Source organism: Aedes albopictus, chromosome 1 (genome assembly GCF_035046485.1).
Source record: "Aedes albopictus strain Foshan chromosome 1, AalbF5, whole genome shotgun sequence".
Taxonomy (NCBI): domain Eukaryota; kingdom Metazoa; phylum Arthropoda; class Insecta; order Diptera; family Culicidae; genus Aedes; species Aedes albopictus.
Window position 1 is genome coordinate 93,906,449 of NC_085136.1, and position 25,764 is coordinate 93,932,212.

Below are 25,764 nucleotides of genomic sequence, written 5' to 3' on the forward strand. Positions count from 1 at the left end.
AACTTTGTTTTAATTCCTCCGATTTTTCCCTGGATTCAAGAATTATGTCGAATATTCCTCCTGGATTCTACAAGGATTCCACCAAAAAATTTTCTATAATTTCTCCTGAACTTCCTCTGATGATTCCTACAGGACTTTCACGAGAATTTTTTGCACTATTTTTTTTCTAAAATTCCTCTATTTATTTCTTTAAGGATTCCGTCAAAAACTCCTTAGGGGCCGTTCATAAACCACGTGCACTTTTTGGGGGGAGGGGGGATCTGGCCAAAGTCTACGCTCCATACAAATTTCAAAATTTGTGTATGGATAAAAGTCTACGAGGGGGGAGGGGGGCCTGAGATGGTCAAAATTTGGTCTACGTTGTTTATGAACAGACCCTTATATGTTTAAAAAGTGACTGTGTCATAAAATTCTTCTAGAAATTCGTCGACAGATTTGGTCATAAACTTTTCCATAAATGACTCCAAAATCTTCCAGAAATTTCTCCGGGTGTTGTTCTACGGAATCTTTAATGGATTTTCAAAGAATCCTCTAGAAATTCCTCCAGAATACTGCATAAAATCCCTTCAAGGATTTCTTCACAATTTCCTGTGATCATTAGTCCTGAAGTTCATCTTAAGATTTTTCTCAAAATTTCTTTGAGGATATCACCAGGAGTTTTTTCGAAAGATTCTTCAGGAGTTTTTCAAAAGTTTCTGCCAAGAATTCTAATAATTGCTCAGAAGAATTACCTTCGAAATTTCTAAGAAAATTACGCGAGGAGTTCTCTTGAAGACTACTCTAGGGATTTATCTAAAGTTCCTCCAGAACTTCCAAGTGCGAAAATTATTTAAGGAATTCTCAAAAGGAATCGTTCAGAAATTTCCTTCTTAACTGAATACAAAAATTGAACAACACAAAGGGACAGGTCATAATTGTCGAATTGTTCCTGTAATTTCAAAACTTGTTACTGTTGTGCTATTGCTGATAAGTGGATCAATACTACAACAATAACTAAACTTGTACTTCAACAAAACATGTTACTTAAATGTAATTTAGTTAATGTATATCAAAAGCTTGATTATAACGAAATGAGATTGTACAACAAAATTTGTTATGAAAAAGCTATGCCTTGATAATTCAATAATAACAAAACAAGATATAAAACAGTTCATGTGATTCCGTAGTTATTAACTTGCTATTCTCCTCTGCTCGGGTTAACGGCTTCGCAGTCTTAGGGTTCAAAAAACGAGTTTCATTATTCAACCGACGTTTCGACACGGGGATAGTGTCTTCCTCAGGGGGAAAATAAATATTAACATTTTTGGTCAAATGTTTTGTCTAACTTTAACTGTCTCGTTTTGTGTCGTTTTTGGTACATGCTTACACTTCGGAATCACTTAAACAGTTCAACGGTTTTTTGGCATGACTGCCATTAAGAATACCATTGGGAATCCTTGAACAATCCCTGGAAAATTCCAAGAGAATTCTTAAGAACTCTAAATGCAATCGAGTTTAACTAATTCTTGGTCTAGCAGAGCAGGTGTTGCAAAACTTTTGCTTCCTGTTCAGTTTCTCTGGATTCCAGTTTTAATTTCTCCACCTTTCCTGCCACACGCCACATGATCTGCCATCATGGACCTCGGAATTCAAAAAAAAAAAATCGGACTCATGTTCCGTAAACGGTCGTTTAAGAACGTCACGATCCGTTGGAAGCTTTCCGCTCAGCACGCTTTGACACAAACGTCGATGAGAGGTGTGTGGACTTTCAACACACTAAAAACACTGGGGGTTTACATATACAATAGATGCGTTGTGTGGATGGACATATAATTCACCCGAAAGAAGGCGGTCTGTGGAAAACATAACCTCATAGTTTCGAGCTTAACTTGAATTCAGGTTAGTCATTACATCTTCGGGTCTTCTCGTGATGCAGTTGGCAACGCACCTGTCTAGTGAGTAGGAGTCGTGAGTTCGAGTCTCACCGAGAGGACGAGTATTATTTTCGCAAATTCCACTCCAATTTGTCCATTTCTCACTCACGACAGTATTTGTAAAGTCTTACCTCATAACGATGTTTATTGACATTTCTATGGAATAGGAATAACCGAAAAAAAAACATGGAAGACAAGAAATTCTACATTTTTTTTGGATTATAGGTGAATATGCTGAAACTCATGAAGAACTTTTTGAAATACTGAAGGAGTTTCTGATATTACTGAAGGAATCTGGAAAGGAATGCAAGTAGAAGCTCCTAGAAAATATTGCTGGAGAAGTTTCTAAATAAACTCCAGGAAGAATTGAAGCTGAAATCTGCAGGGATTTCTGAGACAATATATAGAGGAATGTCCGGAGAAATACAAAAGCGAATCTGTGTATGTACTTCCGCAGGAATTTCTGCTTAAATAACTAAAAGAAATTATGTCAGTATCTGTGGAAGAACTTACTCAGTTCTTGAAGACAAATTTCGGGAATTTCAAATGAAATCCAGGAGAAAATCACTGGAAAAAAAAATTCTGAAAAAGCTTCTGGAGGAGTTCGTGATAAAAATATATGGATGAATTTCTGAGTAATTCCGTGGAAAAATGCCCAAAAGAGATCTACATATAAGTTTTTGAAAAAAAAAAAATTGACGAAAATCTTGGATAAATTTATGATGGAGTCTTTGGAAAATTAATTTGCTAAATGAATTCCTAGGAAGGATGAAAGAATCTTTGGAAATATTTCTAATTGTAATTGCTTTATTTATTCATAACGATAACCTATTGGATGTACCATATATAAGGTCAAAGAAATCTAATGGAATATATTGCAGGGTTTGTGAAGAAATCTCTGGAGATATTTGATGGAAATAATTCCCTTGATGATGTTTTCCTGAAGGAATTTTAAAATTAATTAATTTGTGATTCTTTTGAGCAGATATTGCTTCAGAATCCAATGGAATTTCTAAAAGAAATATGCTGGTTGTTCTGAAGGAATCCACGGAGGAGCTATTGAAGAAACAATGAAAAGTTTTCAGGAGGAACCGTGGAGACATTAAAGGAAAATAGTTATTGTTGAACACTCTTAAGAAATATGTTTAAAGAAACATTTTGTTAATCAATTTCTTGAGAAATTTCAGGAAAAAGAACTCTGGAGGAGCTTATAATAAAATCCATGAAGAAAATTTCCAAATGAATCCGTTATTGAATTTTTGGATAATGTTGCTGTTAGTTTTTCCAATTTAACATTTAATGTCCGAAGAATTATCCGGAAAACTTTCTTAAATATTCTCTGGAAGAATTCCTGAAAAAATCCTGCAGGATTTTCTATAGAAATGGGGAATTTCTTAATGAATCAATTGAAGGATTCCTACGAGAAACTGTCGAAGACATTTTCAAATAAATTTCTGGGATTCCCAGGGAAATTTCTAAAGCGTTCCATCGAAGATTATTTTCACAAATTTCTGGAAGAATCGCCAGTGGAATATATTGGAAATTTCCAAATGAATCTCAAGTCTTTTTTTTATAATCCGTGAATTTATTTAGCAATTTAGGTGGTATTTTCTTGAATATATAATGAAAATAATTTCTGGAGGAATAATTCCGAAAGCAGTCCGTGACAGATTGTTTAAAATAATTACTTTTGGAATTTCCTGGAATAATTTTCTAAAGTAGAGTTTATGAAATAATACTGCAGGAATTTCTAAAGCAAATGTTCCGAGAGAATTTTTAGAAGATTGGTTTGAAAACATCCGTGAAAAACAAATGTTGTTGGAATTTCTGAAGCAATTCTAAAAAGAGTCCATGGAAAAAAAGTCTGGAGAAATTCCACAACGCATTTCTGAATCTCTGGAAGCATAAAGGAGATTTTTCTTACATTTGTAATACTCGGAAAGGGTTGTTCTTCTTATATTTGTGAGGATGCAAATCCAAATCTCCAAAAGCTCCTCTAGAACTACGTCTCGTTTCCCCAAGGAATTGTATCTAGGATTTCTCTGACATTGATTCTGAAAATTTTCAAGTTTGTCTCGTACCATTCTGCTGTTTTATCTATTAGAATCCGATAAAGTTTGCGAAGAAGAGATTCAGACCCCTGGGGTTTCTCCAGTACCCAAGAATTCTTTCTAACCCATCTTTTGAAACTCCTTCTGGAGTTTTTACGGGGATTGTTTTGACAATTCCAGGAATCAGCGTTTATTAGAAAGCTCATTCTGAGATTTATCCAAGAGATACTTTTGAAGTTTTTTCAAGAGTTGCTTCTGGAATTTACCAAAATGCTTCCTCTGAGATTACTCCAAAAGTTTTTCCGAGGTTTTCTTCAGGAATTCCTACGGGATTTCTTCCAAAAATATTTCCTGAAATCAATCCCTTATTTCCGTCTGATATTCCCCTGGGAGTTCATTATGAGGTTCCTCATGTTATTTCTTAAAAATTGTTTCTCTGATTCCAGGAGTTCCTTCAAGGATTCTTCAAACAGTTCCGACTGGCATTCTCCCAGAAAATCCGTCTGGAACTCATCCCAGAATATTTCCAGCAGTTGTTCCATAGTTTTCTGCAGAAGTTCTTCTTGGTATTCGGAAAATAGTTCCTTTCGGAACTTCAATCGATGAATTTGTCCACGAGATGTTGTTGTATTCTCTTTATAATTGTTTCTGGAATTTCTCCAGGATTTCTTAGTCCAGCAGTTTTTGTTTTGTAAAAACTCATGTAGCTCCTTCTATGAATCCTCCAGGAGTACCATTTGGAAAGCCTGCAGCAGTATCTTCTGAAAATCTTTGCTTTTGAGAGCTTTCCTGGTGTTCCTTTTCGAATTCCTGGAGTTATTACTGAGAATCTTCTGAAAATTTGGGAATCCTTCAGAAATTCTTTCTGTAGGACTTGCATCAATTCTTTTTTAAAATTCTCCAGAAGATCTTTATAAGAATCCTCCAAGACTCTAAGTTATGATTTCTTCAGGAGTATTCTGGGAATCCTCCAGAAGTTTCTGTTGGCATTCCTTCAGGAGTTCAGAAGTTTTTTTTTTAACTGTATTAACGCGATTTTTAGCCCTAGGTTAGTTTATCTCGGGACCCACGATTTACTTCCCTTCCGAAGGAAGAACTCACATTTTGCGAGTTTGTCAGGAGTGGGATTCGATCCCAGGTCCTCAGCGTGATAGTCAAGTGTTCTAACCATCACACCAGATCCGCTCCAAGAAATTTCTCTTTTTGAATTTACGGATCCCAAAATAAACCTCTAAAGGAATCGTAGAGGGAATTTCTATAATAATCGACAAATTGAATTCCTAATGGAATCTCCTGATATAGTTTCTGTGGGAATCAACAGAACGAGTTCCTGGATGATTACCCTATCCAACCTAGTGTTTTTAAGCACTTCCACTGGTAAAAGGCTGTTTTTGCAAAACCATAAGTATAACTGTGGGGCAAGCACAATGATGCACTATGTCCAGAGAAGCCGACCAGAACGGGAATCGAACCCGCCTTCTTCGGATTGACAATCTACAGTTTTATCCACAACGCCATCTGGAGATTCAGATGGCGATTCTGGTGTAATCCATATATGCAGTTCCTGGCAGAATCTTCAAAAGATATTCTTGGAGGACTCCCTATTAGATAGGAATCCTATGTGGCATTTTTGAAGTAATTGAGTAAATATGTAAGCTACTGAGACACAAACGCCTCCAAAGTCATCATGGGTGCTTCTAATTCTTGCATGGATGCATTGTCGCAAGATAATGATTAACCAATATATATCCATTATTCGAAATTTGGTAAAAGTTTTAGTGTTGACGAAATCGGAGCATGACAAAAACGGTTTACACCTATATTGTGAAATAGTTTTCAAAACCTTTAGGCAACTTGAATCGTACTCTTGTAAGAAACTTTCTGTCTGAAAAGCATTGCCAAATTTGATAAATCTGACGGACACTCTGTGCCTAAAACTGCTCATACATTTTACACACAAATAAAAACACGTTTCACACCAAAACACCTACATTTCTTTTCCCCGCCTCTTCTCATCCACAGGACGCGTCCCTCGGCAACGACCTTGACCGTGACAAGCGAAAAATTCCTGACCCCAAGTTCGAAGCCAAGAACGCCATCCTCGGATTCGTTTTCGGAGTAAGTACAGCCACCTTCCTTCCTTGTCTAACCCCCTTCTGCGTATACACACCCCCCTCGCAAAAGCTGCCCAGTAGAAAATGACCAGCAAAGCGCACCAGCGGCGAGTAGTCCGCGAAACCTAGAGAAATTGGACACCAACATCGTATCAAAATTTCCGAAGCTTGGCCACACTCACCACCACCACCGACTGTAGTAGAACCGCCTCCCCCTGCAATAGAAACCCAGACCTCAGCTGAACTGCTTTTCTCCCTTATACCTACACATGGTGACAACCGCAACAACGCAACGATTGACGACGGTCACGTGCACAGCAAACAAACCGAGAATGACAGCCTCAATGAACAACCACCTGTCGGGGATCGGGTCTTGTAGACAGTAGAGAGAAAAAAAAAAACTAACCAATAATAACGCTAATTTCGATGCTTTGGGTGCGTGGTTGTGGTACCTACCTAACCTAACCAATAAGCTTCACGGAGGTGATTTGTCTCGGACAATAATGACAGGACAGCTTAAATGTGTCGGTCGTCTGTACGACGGTAGCTTGAATGCTCTCTCACGCGCACGCGCGTGCACCTCTAACGATCCGCCTAACAAGCGAAGCAAGTGACTGTGACCTCTACTCTCGTTGGTTGGTACTTAGTCAGTTGAATGAAGTCCGCCGCGACTGAATGGAGATCGATCGTGACGGATCAGACACAAAATTGAGACCCCATCATAATGGCGGCACGGCGCAGTGCGCGGTCATTTTGGGGGAAGGTTTGTTGTCAGAGGAACAATCGAAAAATGAGGGCTATTATGTCAGCTGGGGCGAGCGGCAGATCGATGTAATTGGGGTTTTGCGGAACCTTTATTAGTAACACAAGTTAACAAAATAAAACGAAAGTCGTGAACTTCTGTCAACGACCAAAATTTTTGAAGCATAATTTAGCGCTGATTTCGAAACCGTGCTTCAAAGAATTTAAAGTAGAACAGTTTTTGAGTTTTAGCTCAATATCGAGTTTTACAACTTTTTAAAATATGGAATTAAATAAAATTCAAATATCTTGCGTTTTGTTCAACCAATTTTTAATCTTTTTCCATACATTAAGAGCTGACTATGATACCATTCGATCATCTGAATGCAGGTTTTACGTCAGATTGATGACATTCAAGATATTGACGAGTTTTGGGGACGATCTTCTTAAATTTTAGCAAATTTTCCAAAAATATTTGAAGAAATGTATTTTTTTTCAATAAGAAAAAAAACAATTTAAAAATTCTTTCTCAACTTTTGTTTGACATGTTATATGTCGGCGAGTTACAGTAAAAAATTCAGCTCAATCGGAGCATTGACTACGGAGAATGAGATGAATGAAGTGAGTAACTTTGCCTAAAAATAGAACAAAAATCGATTTCAAATCATCAACCTTGTATGGAAAGTCGAAAAAAATTCCGCTCTACTGTAATTTTTTTCCTTTGCGTTATCGAACTCAGGGCATGATTCTACACCAAAAACGATCATCAGATTACCGAGTTCAAAAATGCTGTAAACTAGTGTAATTGAGAGATGTTTGTAAATGTTGTTGAGTACCGCAAGCAGGGGGCAATGGGACCTTTTTTTAAGGATTGTTTGTTCAAGTTCTTTTGATCTTGATCAATAGCTGTATATTTAGTTATGATTGAAACGAATTTGGTAACACATAAGAACCACGTGAAGTAGAATCTAGGGCGTTCCGACAGATTTCGTTGGCATTTCAATGGGATTACAGGAGTTTCAGGTACGTTGCAAGGAGTTTTAAAGGCGATTCAGGAGGGTATCAGTTGCTTTGCAAGGATGTTATAAAGTGTTTCAGGAGTCTTTTATTGACCAGGTATTCGGGGTACATTGTTCATATTTTCCAGAGCACCGTATTAAAGAACTGTTCATATGATATGGCTGACAATGCATCTTGATAGCTGTTATGTCATTGCATACATGGGGATGTATTTTCCACCAAATACGTTAACCGGTTCTTCAAAACGGTGCTTCAGAAACCCCCTGATACGCCCCTTGACACTGCATGAGACCCCCTGATACGCTCCAGGTACACCCCTAAATACCCTAAAGCGCTCCTAAGACCCCTTAAAGTTTCCCTGAGACCCGCTGGAACACCTTTTAGACTCCCTTGAAATCCCCTGAAACCCAAGTGATACCTTTTCACGCTCCTCAGACACCTTTATCTTTTGGAGCCTGAATGTTTTGGCGCTACTGCCGCAACCTTGCTGGCGTCTAACACGATCTTATGCTTGGTTTCAGCCTCGGGGTCATATATGCCCCATCCGGCTCCATAGGGTTAAAGCATTTGGAACCCCCTGCAGAACCCTGGGACCCTCTCAAGAGCCCCCGAAACCCCCACGAGATCCCCTGAAACGCCGCGGCGCGCCGCTGAGACCCTTAAATGCGTCCTGAAATGCTCCTGAGACCTCCAAGTATTGTCCCCTGAAACCCTAAGAGATCTCTTCCACGAAACTGTTTCAGGCGTTTTCCTAGAAATCTTTATTAGGATCTGTATTCTGGTTCTGGTTCTCAGGGGATTGTCTCTAAATTCTACTAGCCATTTCTCCCGGAATCCTTGGATTTTTTAAACGCCTTCCTCTAGAAACTCCTTCTCTAAGGATTATTTTCGTTATTTTTATAGTTTTTTTAAAGGATTTTTAACATGAGCTCTGGAGCTGTTCCAAAGACTTCTCTTATGATCCCACTAGGAATACTCTTCTAAATTCTTCCATTTCAAGTTTCTCTATGGATTCCTTTTGGACTGCATTCCAGAGCACCCATGTGGGATTCTTCCACGTTTTTTTCTTGAAAAAATTAAAAAAAAACCGTTTTGAATTCTTTCGATTCTCTTCGTTTCGCAAATATCTCTCTGAATTATCCGAAAAAATCCATCCTCAAATATTCCTGAAATTTTCTTCAATTTCTTTATAGATGACTTAATAATTCTTCAGAGACAGTTTCTGGGAATTCGTACAGAGCATACTTCCAAAATTTCTCTAAGAAATTATCTGCAAAATTCTTCTAGGAATTTCTACCAGAACTCTTCTAAGAATTAATCGCGGAATTCTTTCAAGGACATCTTGCGAATTTTTACAGGAAATTTGCTAGGAAATTTTTCCAGGGACTTCTTCGTAGGATTTCTTTTTGAGAATGTGTCTAGGAGTTCCTGCTTCTTCGAGAGATTTTCCTTCGAGTTCTTCCAGAGATTATTTTTTTCGGAAAATTGTCTAGATTCCTCTTGTTCTTTTTCTATTTTTTTTAAATTTGTTTAACATGGATTCTTCCAAAACTTCTGAAAATAAGGTATGCACACAGGAAAATCTAGCCACCGCATTTTGGATAGAAATTTCTCTATTTTCAACGAATCGTGGCAATCTCTAGCGCAAATGAAAGCTTATTGTGTAAGGAATCGAAAAATATTTACTTCGGGATATATTTTGACATTGTGTTTAAAATAGAGTCAAGGGAACAAGAAGTCCTCGAAAAGTTTTTGCACAAACGTGCTGAAAATCTGACAATGTACATTAAAGCGACCGTCCCCGCAGACCTAAGATAGCTTTCAAGTATTCGGTTCTATACATCATTACAACCTGGAAAGGTTGCAGATCAACTTAAGAGCAAGAAAAAATCGAAGTTTGGCAAGAAATACATAGTTTGGTCAACAATATGAATTTGTGGTTTGAAAAACCGAACTTTTAGAAATACATGTACAGCAAATCATCTTTTTCACTACGGGAAATGTCGGGAAAAATGGCTGGCACCCCTTATTCAAAAGCTTAGATATTGTGTATTGATTTGAATTGATTTTTGTCCCCTGTTTTTGGCGGAGAATGCTTGCGTTTGTATGCAGAAAACTATGTAGATATTGTACTGCATTTTTCCAAAAAACGTAAAATCTCATACACTTCAAAACTCAACCCAATTGAAAAATATTGAGTAACCGTGAATTGGAACCTTCAAAAAATGTCAAGAACGACAGCTTTCATCGAAAAATAAGATTGATTTTGACACAAAGGTGGTAAAAATTTCTTGGCATGCGGTCGAAGGTACTGTGCAAAACTTTACGGAAGGACTCAAGCTCAAAACTCGAGATGACGGATATAACAAGTCAAATCAGCAATGTCTTGATGTTGATTTAAAGTAAATTAATGCTTTTTTTACGATGAATTGCTTTTGGTTTGGGAATAAGTTGGAATGAATTATTACTGCTTGATTTTCTTTGGCCAGATTTTGCTGTGCGCATACCTTACATCTCTTAGGATCACTCTAGGGATTCATTTCGAAATTATTTCATTTCAAATTTCTCTATGGAAGAAATTTTTTGGACTATATTCCAGAGCATCTCTGTGACTCGCCAAAATTATTACAGATACCTCCTGGAATTCTCTCAGTGATATTTTCCAATGCCTTATCAGGATTTTCTTGAATTTCCTAAGAAAATCTTTCTTCAATTTTCTCTTGAAATAAGAAAAATTTTGAACTATTTCATCCGAATTTTTTTTCGGAATCCTTTCAAGAAAGTCTTCAGAAGTTCTCCTCGAAATTCCTCTAAATTTATTCCAAAAATACTACTGGTTTTTTGCTTTCAAAATTCTATCCAGATTTTTTAGAGATCTCCTTTACAATTTTTTATGCAATTTCTTCCGTAATGCTCACAAAAGTACTTTCACGAATTGTTCCAGAGAATGCTCCCAGAATACTTTCAGCCATTCTTTTCGAAAAAGTTTACCGAAATTTTCCAAGAAATTCCATTTGAAATCATCCTGGATTTTCCATCAGAGATTCCCTTGGAATTTTTTGTTTCTTTTTTTTGGAATTTGTACAGTAAGAAGTCTTGTATTAATTATTCAAGGTGTTTAAGATTCTAGTCAAAATCCCACCTGAAATTATTCCAGGGATGCTTTTTTCAGTGCGCTTTAAAAGATTTGTCGTTGGATTTGTTTTTTTTTCTGGAACAGCCTTCGGATTTTTTTTCAGAGCTTCCATTTTGGGAATATTTCCAAAAATTCCTGCCTTTTTGGGTTCTCCAAGACTTTTTAGGACGAGGTTTCTTCAATACTCCAAGACTACTTCAAACTTCCTAGATATTCTTCAGAGATTCCCCCCTGAATTTTTATAGGGATTTTTTTCCAGATTTTATCCGAAATCTCGAGATTTGTTTCGGAATTTACTCGTTATTTTTTTTCAGATTTTTTTTTTTAATTTTAACGTGGATTCTAACAAAACCATCCCAAAGGCATCATTTTCCAGTGATGCCTACGAGAATTTCTGTATGGATTTCTTTTGGAATGCATTCCAGAGGTTTCTTGTGGAATTCATCCACGGGATGCCTTCCAAAATTCTTCTTTTCCGGAATCCTTGAAACGATTGTCCTAGAATTCTTTAGTAAATTTTTAACTAAATTTTCTCTTTGAAATCTGTAAATTCAGTTTTATTCTTCCCGAAATCCTTTCAGGATTTTTTAGGAATACTTTTTAAGTTTTATTTTAAAATTCTTCCATGAATTTCTCCTTAAAGTCTTTTAAGTATTCCTTTCAAAATTTTTCTAGAGAAGTCTTATGGAACATTCATGAGCATTTCCCCCGGAATTCGTTACGAGACTCTTCCCGGAATTCAGTTTTGCGTTATTTTTATATTTTTTATAGGGATACCTCCTAAATTTTCCAGTGATTTCCCTCAATAATTCAATGGATTTCCTCCTTCATGCTCTGGTTACTTCCGAAACTTTTAAAGAATTATCTCTCAGAATTATTTTAACGATTTAATCAGTAATTCCTCCCATATTTTTCAAGGGTCTTTTTAATACATTTTTCAGTAGGGATTCCTCTCCATGGGATGCAATATGTTATTTCATCCAGACATTTCTCTCAAAGTTCTCCCAATCAGCGCTTTGAGGTATTCTTTTCTAAATTTCTCAGAGATTCTCCTATTTTTATTTGAAAGAATTTTTGTTCGGATTTTTTTAAGTTTAACTTCCAAGAATTCTTTTGAGAATTATTCCATGGGCCTTCTACGTTCCAAAATCAACTCAGAAATTGCATCCGCATACCTTTTCGGCATTCCCTCCAGAACTTGTTCAGCAGGCATGTATTCCACAATTTCTGTGAAAATTTATCAAGGAATCTTTACATGCATACCATCCGAATTTTTTCATGGATTTCTCTATTTTTTTTAAATTATTCAAAAAATTTGCCCAGAAATTCTTTCCGTAATTTTTTTTTTTTCTCGGAATTCTTCATATGTTTCTTAAGGATTTGTTCCAGTGATTCATCCTGGAAATCTTTCAGATTTTTTCCAGTGATTGCTTCCAGAATTTTACCAAGAATTCTTCTTTTGTTGCTCTGATTGCTTCCCGAAACTTCTGCAGGACTTTCTTCCGGAATTTTTACAGCAACATCATCAGGGATTCCTCCCACATATTTTCAGTGAAGTCTTCCAGACATTTTCAACAGGGATTTCTAGTGTCATTCTCTTTTGGGAAATTCGCAATTTTTCCAGAGATTTCTCTTTATGTGCTCTCAGTGTTTAAGTTTTTCCAGATTTTTCAGGGACTGAATTTTTTCCTCAGAATTTCTTTCAAAATGTGGCTTGGGATTCCTTCGTTTTTTTTTTCTGGGTATTTTTTCAGGATTTTCATGGACTTCTACTTGAATTCTTTTAAGAGTTTTTTTTCCGGAATCTCTTTCAGTGGGGATTTCTCCTTTTAAATTTAGCCTCAAGTTCTCCAGGTATGTTGCCCCAGATAATTCCCCCCTGATCCTTCAGTGATATTTTCTGTTTTTTTTTCTAAAAATTTCATTCAGAAATGGATTTTTGGGGATTTTTCCGTTTTTTTTCTGGAGTTTCGTTTGGGAATGTTTTTTTGGAATTCTATTTAAATTTTTCCTGAAGTTTTCCTAGGACTCCTTCCAGAATTCTGCCAGTCATATAACCTGCTCTTCTTCTTTTTTTCAGAATTTCCTCAAGAAATTCTTCGTGGAAATTTTCATTCCGGATTTTTTTCTTAGAACTCTTTCATGACTCTGGATTTCTTCTGGATTTTTCCGATAATTGCTCTCCGAACACTTCCAGGGTCATCATTTAAAGGATGTCTCCCTGAGCTTAACCATTTTTTTTGTTAAAAAAAACTGTGATCCTTCCTAACAAACGAAATTTTGAAGGCATTTTTTTAGAAATTTGTCCCGGGATTTCTTCAGAATTTTTTTCAAGAAATACTCCACAAATTCTCCCAGTAAAATTCCTTTACATATTCTTTCAAAAAATATATCGAAGATTTCTTTGGGAATTTTTACATGATTTCGACAGTTTTTTTACGCTTTTTTAAATATGTCACTAGCTATCCCTTTGAAATTTCTCCAAAGATATTTTAGAAGAATTTGCATGTTTTTTTTTAGAAATTGCTCAAAAAAATGTATAAAAAAAATCCAAGGTTACCTCAGAAATTCATCCATAGATGTTTCTCATGAAATCATCCACGGTTTCTTCAAAATTCTGCATCAAATCAAAAGTTCAGAATTCTTTCAAAAATGTATCCGATGATTTCATCAGAGAATCTTCCATGAACTCCTGCAGAAATTCTTGCAGAGTTTCCTTTACAAACTTTCCAGGAGGTTCGTTAAGAAATACAGTACGAGTTTTCACCAGGAATTTGCTCAAGGACCCCTTTAGAGCATTTTCAATAGATTCCTTGCAAAGTTGCGTAATGAATTGTTGCAGAAATTCGATCCAGGAATTTGGGTTTAAAACCTACAAAGGTTACTTTTACAAACTTCTCCAGCACTTGCTTCGAAAAATTTTCAAGGGTTCCAACAGATGTTTTTTCAGGACTTTTTTCAGATATTCCTTCAGGAAATTTTTAGAAGAATTCCTTTAAGTAGATTTTCATAGATTTCTTGTGAAAGATTACTTGAGTTTTTTTTTCCATAAAGATTCGTCCAAAAAATCCTTCGTAAATTTCTCCAGGTATTCCTTTAGAATTTTGAACAGGGATTCAGGAACTCTTTTTGAGACTCTTTCACAACTTTTCCAGTGATTTCTACGAGATATCTGCAGAAATTACTTCAAAGATTCCATTGCAAATTCCCGCAGGAATTTGTCCATGAATTTCTCCGAGGAGGCTCCCAGAAAATCCAGAGATTGCGTTATTAGTTTTGGTGATTCAGGCATGAATTAGTTGAAGAGATTTCTTCAGGATTGCTTCTATATATGTTTTCATTTATTTCACCAGAATTTTTTCTCTATGAATAATAGCGTGGGTCGTAGAGGTCGTTTTTCAGATCAAGGTTTTTTTTGGCTCCATTTTGGGTCCTGAACGACTGTACAAAATTTGTGCGCGATCAGTCATGCCTACACTTTGCGCATCGCGATTGAAATTTGTATAGGATTTTATATGGGAAAACTCACTCTTTTGCATTTTCCTTATAAAAGAATAAAATTGTTCTGAAAGTATTCAACCAATTACGTAAAAGTATAGCATCAGATGTCCTGTAAAGCTTTGCTGAAGACCGCAAAGCGATCCGAGTGTTGTAACAGAAGTTATAACCTACTGATCTCCTGAGTGTGGTTATCTTTTAAAATGCAAAATAATAACATCAATAATAAAATCTCAATTTTTAGCCTGACTTTCGAAGAGTGTATCTTTTTCCACATGCATCGGATCGCTTTGCGGTCTTCGACAAAGTTTTTCGACACATCCTGGGATATACTTTAACATTAGCGGTTATATGGTATAGAACAATTTTGAGTAACTTTCAAGAAAACTACGAAAAAGTATGGTTTCTCACATAGAATTCCATACAAACTTCAATCGTGATGCTCAAAATGTAGGCTAAACCAATCATGCCAAAATTTTGCACAGTTATTTGGGACCTCGATAGGCATCTAAAAACTTTGATCTGATTGAATCTGATCAATTTAAAATTTTCCCATACAACGTTGACCTACCCTAATGAATAACCCTATGAATTTCTCCCTGGGTTCCATAAGGATTTTTTCTCCAGAAATATTTCCTACAAACTACTTAGATAGAAAAAAATAGCTTAAAGAAATAGCTCAACAGACTTTTGTAGGGATCATAACAGAAGCTTATCTAGAAGCTTTTTCAGGTATTCGTACATTAATTCCTTTAGAAATAGGTTCACAAATTGCTCCAGGAACACTTCTGGAAATCCATCAAGAATTCTATTAAAGATTTCTTCAGGATTTTTTTTCGAAAAATTCTTCAATATACGTTTCTAGGAATTCCACCACCTCTAGTTTCCCGCGCATGAATTTCTCCAGGTTTCCTCTAGAGATTCATTCAAAAGTTCATTCTGAGATATTTACAGGGATTCTACTGGAGATTTCTTCAAAAATACCTTCAGCAATTGGGTTTTTTAGGGGTATCCGGATTATTTTATAATCGGATTCTCCACCCAAAAATTAGTCGAAATCCAAAATTTTATAATTGTTGGTGCCCGGGAACTATTTTTAAAATGCATTTAAAGTTTGTATGGGAATTTTTTTTTGTTCGGGTCGAACTGTCATTTTATCGATTGAACTGTCATTCTATCCTCGAAAAGTAAAACTGTTTTGTTTTTTAAACCATCAAAACAAAGCTTTTTGAAACCAATAAAATCACGTTATACTCAGAAAAATGAGATCTATCGATTAGGCTATAGAAAATAGAAATATTTTATTCACTAAACAACCCAATTCTTTCAGAAAATCCTGTTTGGATTCCTTCTCGGACTTTTTCAGATATTCTTTCAAAAATATCTGTGGAGACTTCTTCAGGATTCAATGGATTTCTTCAGGAATTTCTTCAAAAGTTTTTCCAGAAATTCCTCTGGAAATTTTGTTTGGAATCCTCCAGAGTTTCCTTTGAAAAATCGTTCAAGGGTTCCTTCAAGAGTTACTTGAGAAATTCTATAAATCTTTCCCGACGAAATCCATACAATCAGCTGTTTGTTCGAAATATAACTTGAAAATCCTTTACAGTTTTGTACAAGAGATATTCCTCCATGATTTTTTCAGAAGCTCTTCCATAAATTGCACAAAAATAACTGGGATAAATCTTGAAAGAATCCCTGAAAGGATTTTTGAAGAAATGTCTGGAGGATTGTCTGAAGGAATGCTTAAAAAACTCATGGTTGTACATTTAGAAATTCTTGAACATTTTCTGGAGGAATTCTTGGACAAAAATTCCTGAAGCAATTTCCGAGGTTATCTCCTGGGGAAATCTTGTATAAATTCCTGGGAGATTACATGAAACAAAAATTAAGAGAAGTTTTCGGGAGACCTCTGGAAGTAACTCCAAGCGAAATAGCGTCATTGGTTTCTGGAAGGAGTCCTGAAGAAATCCGTTGAGAATTTTCTGAATAAATTTCTTAAAAAATGTCTGCAGAAATTGCAGATAAAGAAAGATTACTGGAGGAGCTCTTGAAATAAACCTTCAATAAATTTCTGAAGGATCCATGAAGGGTTTTCTGACAGGATGCTTGGAAGTATCTCGGAAACATCTACAATTTTTGAAAGCATATTTGTACACAAAAATCCATGAAGATCAATTCATTGAAATAATACTTTAAAAAAAACTGGAGAATTCTATTCAGGTACTCATAGGAGAATTTCCATGGTTTGTTATATAATGCTAATGAACAGATTCTGGAGTAATTTCTGCAGGAATTGCTGAGAATGTTTGGAGAGTTGAGAAATTTTTGGCTCCAGGGCTCCAGGAGTGTTTGAGGTTTTAGGAAGTTTCATGGGATTTCTAGGATTTCAAAGGGGTTCCAGAGGGCTTCTGATTGTGTCAGTATCCTTTCTGGTGGTTGTAAGGCATTAAGGGGAGTTCCTATGGATGTTTTCGAGGGTGTCTCAGAACAGGCCCGAACAGAAGGAGGCAAAGGGAGGGTTTTTTTTTCTGATTCTGGCTAAATGCGGAGGGGCGCCTTGTGCATGGAATACCGGTAATGAGAGGGCTTTAACCCCCAATCCCTACCCACCTTGTGCACGTGTTTGTCTCAGAAATATTTTAGGATGTACTAAGTGTAGTTTGGGAGGTCTCTGCGGGAAACTGGGACGCTTGATGGGACATCTATGGGTTTCATGAAATCTCCAGAGCACTTTGAACTGATCTATACACGCTACTGGAAGCCCCTGAAACCTCTTGTAACCGTTTGAAATTCCCGTCATATCTTCCTTCCTGAACCACCTAAAGCTCTCTTAAATCTCCCTAGAATACCCCCTCCCCGTGATGTTTAAAAGGGACTTCAGTGCCCAGCTTAGTATCTGCCGTGTGATAGAGATTATGGGTTAGCCATAAGAGAGATTGCATTGTGAAAAAAGGGAGTGCTCATGATGTGGGCTCAAATGCAGTACGGCTTTCTATTTCGCAGAATTTCAAGCTGTTCTGCGGCTTTATTGGATAAAGCGCCGGTTCAGCGAATATGGAATATCTCTCAATTCGTCAATTAACAACATTCTGTCACTTTGATTTACAAGTTTTCATTTCAAAATTTGAATGATGCTTGAAATTGAACAATAGTCGTTTTATGCATTCAACTTGAAATTTCTTATTCTTCATGAATATTTAGACATTTTTCCAAAGATTTATTAGGAATTCGTTATTGGAATTCCACGGAGATTTGGCATTTGTTGGAAATAGTTCTACAAACTCTAACAGAACCCTCATCGAGAATTGCAGGTAACATTTCCATGAAGGTCTCACTAGTAGTTACTTCTTGAACTCAAAAGCTCTTGGGCTTTCCAATACACTGAGGAATCATATATAAAATCTATGGGTGTAAATTAAAAAGTTGCTGTGCTCTGAAAATACCTATATTTTCCACGTCTCTAAATCAAAACAATTATTTATATCCAACTTTAGACATAACTGCTATAACAAACATCCGCCTTTCATATATGTGTAACTTGCCTTGAAGCGATTTTTATTGCCGTTCTGATCGACACTGTCCCTGACAGTTGACTTTTGTCACACAAGCGACACGAGCTCACACTCGCATAATTGGTGTGCAAACAATCGGCGACGACGATGGGTCGTTTGAATGACCCCTCACCGTCATCAATCGTTAATTGTCTTCATCATAGGAAGAATCATCAATCTGCGGATATCTCTCCGTGATCACTTTGGAAAGTACCGAGAGAGCCACTCATTCTACGATGGTGTACAAACAAGTTCTTATTGAATGTACACACTAAACAGATCCGTCACGACACGATCGAAGGGGTCTACTACTGCTTAAACTTGGTTAAGGTTAAGGTTGCCGCTTTCCAGCATTTGACGAATTTGAACTAACTCCACTGAGGCAAAAGGGGCTTTCTAACCAATTCTAACCAACCACAAACTGCTTTCAAACAACAACTCATACCAACACACCCACACGAAGCGTCAGAAGGGAAACTAACGTCCCCCGTGTAGTAGCGAGGGTAGCGAAGGTCTCTGCAAAAAGCGAAAAGGTCCTCACAAACCCACTCAACCCCTCAACAGAAAATCAACTCCCTGATCGATGCCAAGACCCGGCTGGTGGACAAACTGGACCAAACGAACATCGAGAAGAACAAGCAGCACCACATCGAGTCGCCGAAACCGATCACCAGCTTCCAGACGTTGGTTTCGTCCGTAATTACGCCGAAGGTGCAGTTCATCACATCGAAAATTGGTTCGTTCAGCGGTGGACTCCTGGGAGGATCGTCCGGCGGCGGAGGACACTCCAATGGAAATGGAGATGATCATGGCAACGGAAGTCCGGCGTCTCCCGGACTGGGAGGTGTTGTGTCATCGCTGTTGAAGCTTTCGGGGCCGATCCTATCGGGATCGTCGGGAGCCAATGGGGGAAATTCGGTTTCGCTGGGGGATAACGACGATGATGATGAGTAGATGAGAGGCGGGGTAAGAAGTCCGAAGAAGTGCCGTACCATAGTTGAAGACATTTAAGTTTTGAATTTATATCGGATCACGGGGCAGGGGCGGATGGTTTCCGGGTGGGGTTCGGGTGGAGTTTTGGAGTAGTTATGAACTGAACAATCATTAATTTTGCAGTTGAGTCTGCTGCGATGCCTTTCCTAGCAACAATTTGAAGTCCGGTTGGCTTTGAGGAGGTTCCTAAAACTGTCATAAACCTGGAAGAATTAATTTCGGTTTTATGATGGTTCTAAGAATCTCCTCGAGTTCGTTGGACTTGAAAATGTTACTTGAACTGCCATTCTCAAGTAACGTTTTAGGTCATGTAGATCCAAGGAGGCTGTAAAGACCTTCATTAAAACCAAAATAAAATCATCTTGGTTTTATGGCGTTCTTTTAATCCCTTCAATGTCAACGAGTCTTCAAATTGTTGCTAGGAATTCACTTTACGCCCAACGTAGTTTCTCGGTGTTCAGTCATACATGTGAATGGAAGCTCCGAAAAAATCATCTCACTTGGTTGAAAAACTATTACGTTGGGCATATAGTTGGTAGCACCGTGTGATAGTAGTATTGACTATATTATTTATATACTACATTTTTCATCCATAAAAGCAATCAAATTCAATGGCTTCTTTGAACTATTCTGATTAGATCGTCCTATCCTCTTTGGAGCCACCATATTGTCCTGGCTAATCCGGGCAAAAGTTCATTTAAATATGCCTAGCGGTCATAAGGACCACCCAAATGTTCGTATAAGCCTTTCTCATTTCTCAGGCTTCTATGGGCTACTTTAATTTCCTCCTGGACCACTTAAATTTTCTTGGATAGCCAGAAGTCTATTCTTCGAAGCGGTGATCATTGCATCTATAATCCACCATGATCCTATCCTCTATTGGAGCCACCATAATGTCCAGATTGATCGGTCCAAGGTTCATTTGAGTCAGCCCAGTGCAGTGTTCATGAGGCGCTACCCCCCAATATTCGTAGAAACCTTTCTTATATTTTCATGATCCTCTTTCAAAATTCTTTGGGCTACCTTATCTCCATTTGTACCACTCCAATGTTTGTTTGGACTATCCTAAGGGCTTTTTTGACTACCTTGATGTTTGTTTGGACCATTCCGATGTTTCCATGGATCATGACCATGCTTCTTTGGGTCAAATAGTGCTACATCGGCCATTCCACCTTTTGGTGATACTCTTTTTTGTAAACATGGACACTTTTAAAACTCTTGTTTTGATCTGGATATATGAGGCACTTAACCTTCCGTAACTCGCGCGGTTGACTACCTGCGTCAGCACCACACTAATGCTGAGTACGAAAAGCGAGATTTTTTCAACGTGTTGTACAAAATACAACAGCGCGATCGCTCGAGGGTTAACAATACTATAATGGGGCCAATGTTTCGTCGAACCTAGTCATTTTATTCCTAGTAATCCTTGTAACTATCATGGCCATCGTAATGACAATCTTAACAAATTCATCGTATCTTCGGCCCTCTCAGATTTGACTATCCCAACCTCTATTGGAGCCACCTAAATGTCCAGATTGACCAGTCCAAAGATCATTTGAGTCAGTCTGGTGTTAATTAGACCATCTAAATGTTCGTTGGGACTTTTTTTATATACCCATAGGCCTTCCTTATTTGGACTACCTTATTTCCATTCTCACTACTTTAATGTTTATTCGGACTACCACAACAGCTGCAGTCTATCCTGATGTTGGTTTAGACCGTCTCGATTGCCTCCAACGACCGTTTACATATTTTTTTAGGCCAAATAGAGCTGCTTGGGACAGTCCAAGGCCCTTTCGGTGATGCTCTCCCTTCCAATTTAGTCATCCTTACAACTGTCATGGCAATTTTGATGTGTAACTTTTTATAGTTCTTATGTCGACCTTGGTTACCCGTAGATCCTTATGAAGCGCCTTTTGTTCATTATAGTTGCGTTCATAAGGACAGCTCAAACGTCCGTAATGGATTTCATATAGCTCCATGAACCCTTTACATGATTCATTGGGCTACCTTAACTTCATGTGTACCACTTAAGTACTTTAGATCACCTTGAAGCTCGTTTTGGACATTCTTTGGGCAATATGTCTATCTTTACCAATTTCAAGTTGGATCATATGGTATATCCAAATCCTCCTTAGAGCCACCAGATTGTCCAGATCGACCGGTCCAAGGTTCGTAAAGACTTTTCATATATCTCTATGGGCATCTTTCATGATTGTTTGAGCTACCATTTCCAGATGGACTAGTTCATGGTTCATTTGAGTAAGATAATGTTCATAAAAGCAGCTCAATCGTCCGTAATGGATTTCATATAGCTCCATGAGCCCCTTACATGATTCTTTGGGCTATGAACATCTTTACCAACTCCAAGTTAATGTGGATCATACGGTCTATCTAAATGCCATGTAATCCTCTTAGGAGCCACCATAATGTCCAAATTGCCCAGTCCAAGGGTTATTTGGGTCAGCCTATAGCTGATAAGCGTCATCGAAATGCTCGCCCAAGCATCACACATGTTATATAAAAGTTACGACAGCGCAAGTTTTGGTTGTATAGAAGTTTATTTTACGTTATTACAACACTATGTTAGAATTACGTATAATAAACTTCTATACAACCTGCGCTGTCGTAACTCTATTATAACATGTGTGTTGCTTGGGCGTAAACACATTTCTTATATCTCCATGGGCATTTTTCAAGATTGTTTGAGTTTCCCAATCTTCATTTACACCAGTAAAGCACTTTGGACCACCTGAAGCTCGCTTTGGACATTGTTCGGACATTATGTCTATCAAGACCAATTCATAGTTAGGGGCTGTCCATAAACCACGTGGTCATTTTTTTGGGACTTTTCAACACCCCCCCCCCCACCGCGTGGTCATTAGTCCATACAAATTTTTTTATTTGTCCATACAAAATGGTCATTGGCCGAAGCCCCTCCCCCACCCCAATGACCACGTGGTTTATGGACAGCCCCTTATTGAGGGTCATCCTTACATTTATTTGGTCCATATAAATGTCATCGAATCCTCTGTTGGAGCCACCATACTATCCAGATTAACCGGTCCATGGTTCATATGAACTAGACTAGTGTTCATAAGGACAGCCCAAACGTCCGTAATGGATTTCATATAGCTCAATGAGCTCCTTACTGGATTCTTTGGGCTACCTTAACCTCACTCAAGAACTTTGGACCTCGAAGCTCGTCTTGGACATTCTTTGGGCATCATGTTCATTTTTCCGAATCCAAAATCAATGCGGGTCATCCTAATACATATTTGGTCCATCTCAGCGCCATCTTATCCTTTTTGGGGCCACCATAATGTCCAGATTGACCTGTACACGGTGCATTTTAGTCAGCCTAGTGTTGATAAGGGGCACCCAAATTTTCGCAAAGACCTTTCTTGTATCTTCATGAGCATCTTTCTCGATTGTTTGAGCTTGTCAGTCTTCACTCTAGTCAATTAAGCACTTTGGACAACTTTGAAGCTCGTTCTGGACACTCATCGGGCATCATGTCCGCCTTAATCAACCCAAATTTATTGAGGGTCATCCTTACACCCATTCGGTCCATCTAAATGTCATCGGATCCTTTATTGTGGTCGCCATAATATCCAAATGGACTGGTCCATTGTGCGTTTGAGTTAGACTAGTGTTCATGAAGGCAGCTCAAACATCCGTAATGGATTTCACAAAGCTCCATGAGCCCCTTGTAGGATTGCTTGAGCAATCTCAACCGCATTTGCGGCACTCAAGTACTATGTACCACCTTGAAGCTCGTTTTGGACTCTCTTTAGATATCTTGTCCATCTTTACTAATTCAAAGTTAAATCGGTTCATTTAGGCCATCTATGTGCCATCTAAGTGCCTAATCCTCTTTGGAGCCACCATAATATTCAGATTGGTTTATTTGAGGAAGCCTCGTGTTCATAATGGCAACTCAAGTGTCCGTAATGGATTTCTCATTGAACTCAAAACCACCCTGAAGCTTGTCTTGGACATCCTTTGAGTATAATGGGCCAGTGCTTGAGAAGCAGCCAATTCTACAATGTGCTTTGACTGTGTGTTAATCACTATTTTGAACCACTTTCCCAACCAAAATGTCTGCTTCCCAAGCAACACACATGTCTTATAAGAGTCAAGGCTGCAAAAGTTTCGGTTGTTTAGAAGTCACTATGACTTACTCCTAGCATTGTGTTGAAAGTAAGCCACATTGACTTCCAAACAACCAATTCTTGCATTGCAGTGCATTTTGTGTGACGGGTGTGTTGCTTGAGTTCACAACCCGGATCGAATGCCGAATGTTACTGTTATTACAACTTTTGTAAGATAATTTTATTATAAAACAGTTCGTGTCAGTCTGAGCTGAGTACAAAGAAGCCATTTTATTGATCTCTTGGATACTTGAAACTCCTCTAAACTTCATTTTATCATGCATTTCCCAACAAAAAAAAAACAAATTTGTTACAATAACGCTTACGTAACTTGTTTTTGTTACATTGAAGTTACAGCATCCCAAGCAGCACACAGATGTCACGGAGGAGAGTAACGGCAGCACAAGTTTTGGTTGCGCAGATGTGACTGCCCAAGCAACAAACAGGTTTTATAGAAACGCAGATTTTGGTTGCATAGGAGTCATTTTGACGTAGTTCTAGCATTGTGTTAGAATTACGTCAAATTAACTTCTTTACAGCTAAAACCTGCGCTGTCGTGATTCTCACACGACATGCGTGTTGCTTGGGAGTGACTAACTTTCAGCATAATGCTGGAAGTAAGTCACAGTGACTTCTGCGGCACCAAAACTTGCGCTGCCGTGACTCTTCTGTGACATCTTTGTCGCTGCTTGGGCAACGTTATCACAAACCTCTAACCCCAAAACTCCACCCAAAAACCACCTGCAAGCAATTTAGGTCAATTCATGTAGAAAAAAAGCAAAAAAAGATAAACGACGCTAACAAATGTATAAAAGAGGAAGGGCTAGTTCGTAGTACGGGATAAATCATGTGTGTAGAAATGTTCCATGCGTTACATCGTTAAAACATCGAAATCATAAAAACAGAACACGAAAATCATGACGACGTCAACAAATTCATCCACATCTTTGTGTGATCACGCAATCGCAATCAATCATTCATTTTTACGTGTACCTATTTGTATTTGTATAGAGAGAAAAGATACCGAAATATGTAAATTTGTAACCCGAGTGAAGCTCTAGTTAGGGAAGAGTCATCCGGAGGAACCGGGTATGCGGTTACTTCACGGAGTTATTTGTATAGTTAGTTGACAAAAATTGTTACAAAAAGTGAAAATTTAAAAAAAAAAGGATGTTGTTCAGATATAAACAGAAAAAAAAACATTGTAAATTGTACATATACATGGATGTCAAACAAGGATCGAATCCAACCGAAGTAAACCTATCGAGGTAAACAGAGTGTGAGAGAGTAATAAAAGCTACCATAACAAAAAAACATTAACCACCAACACGTGTTTTGAATGTTTCCCGATGCATACTAATCCCTGATGATGATGTTGTTGATGATGGAATCGTGTGTCTTCCAAATTCCTCGGTCCCCGGTTAGTTTTTGTCTGTCTGTACATAAAAGGGGGTGCTGTTGCACGCCGCTGCCGGCCGCACCATTCGAACACCGATCGATTTGGGGCGGCGGCCGGCGTGGAGGGCTGTTGTTCTTGGTTCTTGTATCTTGTTTCTTGTTGTTGGCACCCTAGTACTCTAACCATGTTTCGTTGTTGCATGTCTTGTTGTTGGTATCGAAGAAGAAGGGTTCAGATGAGTGAAGGTTTATTGCGGAGTTGCGCGCGGTTCGGTTCGGTTCAGTTCGATGTGGTAAGTTGTGCATATCAATGATTACTCAATGGTGACGCGAATTGGCGTAACCTTACAGGATTGCCCGGTGATGATGATCGATGATTGATTGGTAATTCTGGTTGGGTTAGAGTACTATAGGTAAGGCTCAAGGATCTGTCGCGATGGGGATTTCCGGAGTAGTTATTCAATGCGATGGCTGGTGTATCAGGCTTTGAAGATTATTTCCAAATCATGGTTATTCTTGAAATTGTTTGTCCAGCAAGTTTTCCTTTACCACAATTTGTAATAATGTTTAGCGAAAGACTAATGGAAAATGATTTCTCTTGAGTCCATCTTTTTTTTACATTTTTTTTACGAAAGTGTTGAAGACAACAGCTAGATTAACATAAGTTAGTGAGCTCGTTTTATGGTAAAAATTCATTAAGTTTTCAAAAACGACATTTTTTTAAATCATGACGTAATTTATGAACGTCACCTAAGGGGAGCGTTTTGTAACTTTTCAATAGTCCATTTTGATAATATAAGTCAAAATAACGCATAAAAGCTGTAAAATCACATTTTTTTTACCGATTTTGGCAACAACATGTCACTTGAGTTTTGTTGAAATGGGTTTTCGAAGGCACGAGAATGGCGCCAGCACCGCTAGGTGGATTAACTAGGGTTTTTTTTGTAACAAAATTTTCTAGTGATTTTTGGGAATTTTCATGTGTTCTACAAAGTTATTCCTTGTGATAAAATACACCTCTTTCTGTTTTTTTTTCTTGTCGGAATAACGAAGAACAGAGCTTGCATCTCAACCTTGAAGAAATCCCAAAAGATTTCTTTGTGGAATCTTTGAAGAAATGCAACAGAAGGAACTCGTGGACAGAATTCATAGCTAGAGTATATCATGCAATTACAGCAACTAGTGTGGGCTGCCT

At 37.9% G+C, this 25,764-nt stretch overlaps 1 protein-coding gene across 7 annotated transcripts in view; it reads left to right on the forward strand.

Annotated features, from left to right (window-relative positions):
• The window catches only part of LOC109427360 (salivary glue protein Sgs-3), a 155,274-nt gene that overhangs the window by 115,931 nt on the left and 13,579 nt on the right, over positions 1-25,764 (forward strand). For 5 of the 7 annotated variants that reach the window (XM_062845049.1, XM_019702895.3, XM_062845050.1 and 2 more), the window contains one exon: positions 5,987-6,082. In XM_062845049.1, the coding sequence (XP_062701033.1) occupies positions 5,987-6,082 (96 nt within the window). Of the gene's footprint in view, positions 1-5,986; positions 6,083-18,588; positions 24,863-25,764 lie in introns of those variants that run through there. The other 2 variants (XM_019702897.3, XM_062845052.1) reach the window with 2 other exon arrangements.